Raw genomic sequence first — 7,686 nt, 5'->3', positions numbered from 1 at the left:
GTCCTGGGCGGGTCCTGATGTGCATGTGACCGAGGGTGGGGGCGGGAGAGCTAGTGCTCACGTGACCGCGGGGCGGCGCTCGGCCGGAGCCGCCGCTATGTGCCGCTCCGGGCCGGCCTGCTGGCTGTTGCTCCTCGTAGTGGGTCTCTGTTGTGTGCACCGGGCGCGCCCCCGAAACGTGCTGCTGATCCTCGGTAAGTTCCGACCCGCCGGCACCCCGGGCACCGCCCTCCACGGCCGCCGGCTGTCAAGCCCAGAAGCGGCCAGCGCTAACCCTCCGTGCCCTGCAGGCCCCATTGCCGTTCATTCCCCGACTCCTCTTTTTGCTGGCCCCAGACTCTTCGTGGTCGGCTGCTTGTAGAGGCAAGCAGAGGCGGCCCTGTCCACTGTGGGGTCTGGAGGGGTCGGCCCCAGCATTCACACCCCATTCCTGCCCCCGGTCCTGACCCTGTACCCCGAACCGTGACCAGAACAGCCAGGGCTAAGCCTGCGGTCCCCACTCACCTCGGGAGGCTGGGCGGCTTTCCACAGATCGCAGAGGGGATGCCAGAAGAGTGGCTGGTGCCCAAGTCCTCAGAGACCAGCAGGGTGCCCTGGATCTCTCATCTTCTCCCCAGCAGTGATAACCCCGTTTCCCTTCCCTTTTCAGACCCCAGAGCACTGTGGCTCAACTTTCTTTCTCCTGGCTGAAGGGAGCAGCCCCCACCCACCCACCCGCCTGCCTGCCTTCTCCCCCAGCCCTCCCCACCTCCGTGAAACCCCAAGTTCCTCTAGCGCCCTGTTGTTCACGAGACTTCCTGCTTGGGTAACCAGAGCCCAGCTATCACAAGGCAACCTGATTTTTTCCTCTTTTGAGGTCTGGCTGTCTGCCAGGGCCACTCTTTCTGATTAACTTTGTGGTCTGGGGCAGGTCCTTCTGCTAATTGTAACTTAAACAGCACTCTACAGAGCGGCTCCCTTCAAATCCCCCTATCTCAGGGGCATTGGCAGAGAACCGGCACGTGAATCCACATCCTCAGGCATGTCTGCAGAGCCCAGGACTGCCGAATCATGCCTGCTTGGATCTCATGCTCCCCTGAGTTTTATGCCTGCCTACTAACATGTTCACCCAGTTTTCATACATGCCTGGTGGCATTCCCACTCAAGTAACAAGCCTGCTGAATATCATGCCCACTGGGTCATTCCCACTTGGGAATCACACCTTTGTGATATCAAGTCTACAGAGGTATCATACCCGCCTGGGCATCACTGCCAGGCCACTGCAGCAGGACCCAGGTCTCTCTCACTCCCACATGCTGCTCTTTCTGAGCCCAGCTCATCAGGTCCTCTATGTCTCCCTCCTTCCTCAGCGGACGACGGAGGCTTTGAGAGTGGTGCCTACAACAACAGTGCCATCACCACCCCTCACCTGGATGCCTTGGCCCGCCGGAGCCTTGTCTTCCGCAATGCCTTCACCTCCGTGAGCAGCTGCTCTCCCAGCCGGGCCAGCCTCCTCACTGGCCTGCCTCAGGTGAGGGCAGCAGGGGTTCAGGAGGAGGGAGAGCCCCCAAGGCCTCTGCTGCTGGGAACCCCTCCCTGATCTCCCTGGGGATGTGCCCACCTTCCCTCCCCCACCCCCAGCCAAATGATCCAAGTGCAGCCCTGCTCCACCACTGTGTGACTGTGAGCAAATCACTTATCTCTGTGTGCCTCAATTTCCTCACCTGTAAGATGGAGTGATAGTAATACCTCACTCCTGGGATTACTATAGGATTGGCCAAGTTAACTCTCTATATGTAAAGCTCACAGCAAGGTGCCTGGCAGGTACTTGCACAGCCCAGTGTTAACTCTTTTCATGATATTGTCCCAGGAGCTTTTGTGACAATAAAAGCTGCCATTTAAGGCACTTACTCTATTGTGCTAATGTATATGTAATGAAAGATTTACCATTTTAACTATTTTAAGGCTGCAGTTCAGTGGCGTTAAGTACATTCGCATTGTTGTGCAACCATCACCACCATCCATCTCCAGGACTTTTTTATCACCCCAAACTCTGTCCCCATTAAACACTAACTCCCTATTCCCGCTGCTCCGCCAGCCTCTGGCAACCACCATTCAACTTTCTGTCTCTGTGAATCATATAGTATTTGCTTTTTTGTGGCTGGCTGGTTTCACCGAGCATAATGTCCCCCAGCTTCACCCGAGCACATCAATACCTCACTACTTCTCAAGGCTGAATAATGTTCCATGGTGTGGATAGAGCATATTTTGTTTATCTATTTCTCTATTAGTGGACACTTGGGTTTCTTCCACCTTTGGTTGTTGGAATAATGCTGCTGTGAACCTGGGTGTACATGGGCACTTACTCCTGATGTATTATCTCACAGAGTTATTTTATCGGGGTGATGCTCTGTACGTCCCTTTCTGAGAGCCTGAGGCTGTGAGTAGGAGGCCTACATAAAGAGGAGACTGTGGCCTGTACACAGAAGCTTCCTGAAAGGTTAATCAGGCAGCTGTAGGCTACGCTCACCTCTGGGCAGTGAGCCACAGGAATAAGGACAGGGTTTTTCCTTCTTACATCTCTCTAGTCTGTTTGAGTTTGCAACACGTACAACAATTTTTTTTACACTCTAAAATAAAGTCAGCTAATAAAAAGATGCCTGTTGGTGTGGTTTTCACTCTACGATGTGTGCTCTTGATAGAAAAATTGAAAAGTACAGATACACGAAAAGAAGAAAATAAAAGCCACCCCTAATTTTAGTGTACATTCTCCCAGTCTATTGTATTTCCTGCTGTGGTCCCATGGCAAGGACCTGTGGGCCTGTTGGGCGGGGAGTGAGAGATGGAGAAAACCTCTCTGAGGACTCTAAATCAGGGGCCTACAAAGGGCCAGGCTGGTGAGCCTGGGAGAGCAGAAGCGTTGGGGGTGGGGTGGGGGACAGGACCCTGGCTGCCAGGAGGCGCCCGGCCTCACAGCATCTCTGCCGGCAGCATCAGAACGGAATGTATGGCTTGCACCAGGATGTCCACCACTTCAACTCCTTCGACCGGGTGCAGAGCCTGCCTTTGCTGTTGGGCCGAGCTGGTGTTCTCACAGGTGAGGGGCTTTGTGTAGCCACAGGGGCAGGACAGCAACTTACCTTCCTGCCCCAGAGGGGCAAGGCCTTGTCCCGAGCCACCATGGGCCCTGTGTTGCCTGCTCTGAGCACTTGACCCCAAGGAATCTGGGCCTCCTGGCTGGGCCATGGGCGCACGAGAACAAGGGCCCGGCTGCCCTCCTGGAGGCCACAGCAAGACACAGGGCCTGGGGAGCAGAGAAGGGGGCAGAGGGGAGTGGGAGACCGAAGGGGCTCTGGACAGGCCTATTTCCCCCACTCCAGGCATCATTGGGAAGAAGCACGTGGGGCCGGAGACGGTGTACCCATTTGATTTTGCGTACACGGAGGAGAATGGCTCTGTCCTCCAGGTGGGGCGGAACATCACTAGAATTAAACTGCTGGTCCGGAAATTCCTGCAGACTCGGGACAACAGGTGCGAGGAGGGTCCCTCCCCCTTACTGTCCTCACACAGCCAGACCTCTGGACAGTTAATACTGGATGCAGATCCCAGAGTCTTTGGTTGAGATTCTTGGAGTCCCCAAACAGCTGGGGTGTGGGTGGAGGAGAAGGTTCCAGATGCTCAAGTTGATCTGGTCAGAAGAAGAGGGGACATGGGGAAACTGAGGCAGTGTGGATCACGGGGAGGCTCTCAGTTGTAAGGGAGTAGGCAAAGCTGAGGGGTGTTCCTTCCCAAAGGATGAGGCTCCCCAGGGTGGAAGCCAAGTGGTGGGTCAGCCATCTGACCTTGACCTCAACGCTCAAGCCCGTCCTTCCATCTGCAGGCCTTTCTTCCTCTATGTCGCCTTCCACGACCCCCACCGCTGCGGGCACTCCCAGCCACAGTACGGGGCCTTCTGCGAGAAGTTTGGCAATGGGGAGAGTGGCATGGGGCAGATCCCAGACTGGACCCCACAGACCTACAACCCGAAGGATGTGCAGGTAGGAGGACCCCTCACCACGTTTCCGAGAACTACCCTTCTTCCTCCACCTTATAAATCTGGGGACCTGTGCCCCTCTCATGGGTTTGCAGCCCTGGCCCCAGGTGTGTAAGAAGAAACCCTCTGACTCACTGGAGCCAGGTCCCCATCCGTGGGGTGGCAGAGAGAAGCATAAAGACATGGAATGATGTACCCAGAAGCGTGGGTGTTCTGGGATAATCCATTCAGGAAGAGAGATGATTTGGGGCCCTGGGAGGAAGGCTGGCACCTGTATCTCCCACCCTAATTCAAGCGCTGGCCACTTTGCCCCCTCCACCCAACCTATCTGTTCTAACCTTGACTTTCCACCCACCTGCCCCATCCAGGTGCCTTACTTCGTCCCTGACACACCGGCTGCCCGAGCTGACTTGGCCGCTCAGTACACCACCATCAGCCGCATGGACCAAGGTGGGTTCAAGGAGACCAGGTGGTGGGATAGGGTACAGCTTGGGCCCCTATCTTGGGCCAGAGCCAGAAATCACAGTGCCGCAGGGCCATGTCCCCTCTGGGGGAGAGTCCTTCCTGCCTCTTCCAGCTTCTGGTGGCCGCAAGTGTTCCTTGGCTTGTGCAGCATTACTCCAGTCTCTGCCTCTGTTGTCACATGAGCTCCTTCCCTGTGTTTTCTCTTTAGTCTGTGGCCCTCCTCTTCTTTTAAAGACACTTGTCATTCGATTTAAGGACCACCTAGGTATTTCAGGATGATCTCATCTCAAGATCCTTGACTTAATTGTATCTGCAAAGACCTTCTTTCCAAATAAGGTTACATTCACAGGTTCTGTGTGGACATATCTTTTAGGGGAACCACCATTCAACCCAGTCTGAGAGGTTGGTGCCTTTATCATTTCCCTGATGGTACCATTAGTTCATGGGGACTTGGGAAGGGGGTGGGTGTAGAGAGAATCCTATCTTCTGGCCCCACCCAAGACCATCCTTATTACCTCCACGGGGAGATTCCAGGAAACACAGAAACCACTGCATGGCAGGTAGCAGCTGCATAGGGGTGACACAGAACTGCCAAGGTTGGCCAGTGTCCCTGGAGGGGTGCACTCAGGTGGAGGCCGTGCAAGTCCTGCTCCAGGACAGGGCCCTGGGCGGAGTGCTGGGCGGAAGGCCTGGCTGGTGGGAAGGAGGGCCGGGGTGATTGAAGGAAATGACGGTGCAGGGTTCAGCAGCCGGATGAAGAAATGCTTTAGTGCACACGCATTCCCACAACTGCGTATCTGCCTGCGGCTGAGCTCTGCTATCCCCTCCACACCCTGCAGGGATTGGACTCGTGCTCCAGGAGCTGCGTGGAGCAGGTGTCCTGAATGACACCCTGGTGATCTTCACATCTGACAATGGTATCCCCTTCCCCAGCGGCAGGACCAACCTCTACTGGCCGGGCACTGCTGAGCCCATGCTGGTGTCATCCCCAGAGCACCCAAAACGCTGGGGCCAGGTCAGCGAGGCCTACGTGAGCCTTCTAGGTATGACTCTGCATTCCATGCAGCAGGGATCGAGGAGGGGGAGTGGGGGAGGAAGAGGACATTTAGTGGGACCACCACGACCAGGCGTAGCTCCTCACCCACTACCTTATGCGGTTGCCACACCACCTCAGTGAGGAAAGGATGGTCAGCCCCACTCTACAGATGCAGAAATGAGGCTCAGAGACATGAAGTTAGGAGCCCAAGGTCACACAGCTTGTAAGCACCAAGCTTGGATTCTAGTTTGGGTCTCACTGCCTTCAAGCCAGTCATTTTTCCACTGGCCCACTGGTGAGCATCAATCACCTGGAGCACTTGCTCGTATCCACATATCCCACCCCAGAGTGTCTGATTCAGTAGGTCTGGGGTGATGCCCCAAAATTTGCATTTCTGACAAGTTCCCAGGTGATATTGATGCCCCTTGACCCCACTTTGAGGGGTCAGGGCAGCAGCATGCATGGGCCCCCTGTGGCTCAGGGCTCACATCTCCCTTTGGCCCCAAGGTCAGGAAGCGTTCTGGCCACAGCACAGAACAGGAATAGGGCCCTGTGTGGGGGCTTCCTCACTGGTCTGAAGGATTTTAGAAGGATCCTGGGTGTCACCAAGTTGGGGGCTCTTGTCATGGCATTGAAAGCATGACGGCCCAGAGGGTGACGCAGCAGTGATGAGTTGGCCTGTAGCAGCTTTTTCCTGTTGGTGATTTGATGTGCAAGGCGGCCCACCAGCTTCCAGAGTGGCCTGGATTCAGCCCTTGCACGGGGGTGGGCCTGGTGCCCTGGAGGGCCCGCCCTGCTGAGATGTCATCTCCTTTCCAGATCTCACGCCCACCATCTTGGATTGGTTCTCTATCCCCTACCCCAGCTATGCCATCTTTGGCTCAAAGAATGTCCAGCTCACTGGGCGGTCCCTCCTCCCGGCGCTGGAGGCGGAGCCTCCTTGGACCACGGTTTTTGGCAGCCAGAGCCACCATGAGGTCACCATGTCCTACCCCATGCGCTCCGTGCACCACCAGAACTTCCACCTTGTGCACAACCTCCACTTCAAGATGCCCTTTCCCATTGACCAGGACTTCTACGTCTCGCCAACCTTCCAGGACCTCCTGAATCGCACCACAGCCGGCCGGCGCACAGGCTGGTACAAGGACCTGCATCACTACTACTACCGGGAGCGCTGGGAGCTCTTTGACAGGAGCCAGGACCCCCACGAGACCCAGAACCTGGCCACTGACCCCCGCTATGCCCAGGTTCTGGAACTGCTTCAGACCCAACTGGTCAAGTGGCAGTGGGAGACCCACGACCCCTGGGTATGTGCTCCCAATGGGGTGCTGGAGGAGAAGCTCTCTCCCCAGTGCCGGCCACTCCACAACGAACTGTGAGGCCCTCCCCACCCCCACAGTGGGGGACCACTGTCCTGTGTCTGAGCTGTGTCCTGGCACAGGAATTCCCTGGGGGGTACCCAGGATGGTGCAGGATCCCCAGCCTGTGACAAGGTGAGGGTGGTCTGGGGAACAGCAGGAAGAAGGGTCTGGGACATGGGGCTTCAGTCCCTCTTGGTTCTCTGGAACCCACAGACGTTCTTGTGCCCTTCACCTGAGAGGAGATGGGCTTCTGTGTGCCACGAGGGTGGTGGGAGAGTGCAAACCGCACTCCATGTGGGGACAGCGTCTGTTTGTCAGTCCTGGTCTGGAGGGAGCCTTTGAAGGAAACTTGGGCTTGTCTTCTTCCTTCACTTTGTTCACCGTCAGGCTCCCGAGCCCCGGGCTGGGTTTCCATGAAACCACTGATTCTTGGCAGGCTCCCTAAGTGACGAGTTTCATCCTGGGGTCTGTATGGGCAGAGCTTGCCCTTCTTTTTGAGAGTGTCCAAGGATGAAGATGTCTCTGCTCAAGGCCTGAAGCCGCCCCATCCTCTGGTTGGGTGAATTCTTTTCGGATGAACACAAGTCTGTAGCACAGACAGTACTCATGGAATGCTCCAGACCTGCCCTGCCTCCGCCTGCCTGGAAAACCCAGAAAGGGGGCATTCTCCTTCAAGTGGATGGGCTCCCATCACCCTTCCCACCCCCGTCAACTCCATCCTGGAGGACATGGTGGGGAAGCCACAGGCCAGAGCGTTGTAAAAGCTTTTTATTTTAGTAAAATATACCAAGTTCATTTTCTGAATTTGTTTA

At 56.0% G+C, this 7,686-nt stretch overlaps 1 protein-coding gene across 3 annotated transcripts; it reads left to right on the top strand.

Moving 5' to 3' along the window:
* The first annotated feature begins 2 nt into the window (after positions 1 to 2).
* SGSH (N-sulfoglucosamine sulfohydrolase) lies at positions 3 to 7,669 on the top strand. 3 transcript variants are annotated; one of them, XM_036836042.1, is made up of 8 exons: positions 3 to 194; positions 1,350 to 1,510; positions 2,971 to 3,076; positions 3,360 to 3,510; positions 3,860 to 4,016; positions 4,381 to 4,462; positions 5,317 to 5,520; positions 6,333 to 7,669. In XM_036836042.1, exons 1-8 carry the CDS (start codon positions 98 to 100, stop codon positions 6,890 to 6,892), a joined length of 1,518 nt encoding a protein of 505 aa, XP_036691937.1. In that variant the 5' UTR covers positions 3 to 97; the 3' UTR covers positions 6,893 to 7,669. The 3 variants fall into 3 exon arrangements, with proteins under 3 accessions (XP_036691937.1, XP_036691940.1, XP_036691938.1); XM_036836045.1 differs by having other exon boundaries at positions 6,611 to 6,843; XM_036836043.1 differs by having other exon boundaries at positions 6,584 to 6,843.
* The last annotated feature ends 17 nt before the right edge of the window (positions 7,670 to 7,686 follow it).

This window comes from Balaenoptera musculus, chromosome 20, assembly GCF_009873245.2.
Source record: "Balaenoptera musculus isolate JJ_BM4_2016_0621 chromosome 20, mBalMus1.pri.v3, whole genome shotgun sequence".
NCBI classification, from domain to species: Eukaryota; Metazoa; Chordata; class Mammalia; order Artiodactyla; family Balaenopteridae; genus Balaenoptera; species Balaenoptera musculus.
The sequence above is the reverse complement of the archived record's forward strand: the minus strand, read 5'-3'. Positions and strand labels throughout refer to the sequence as shown.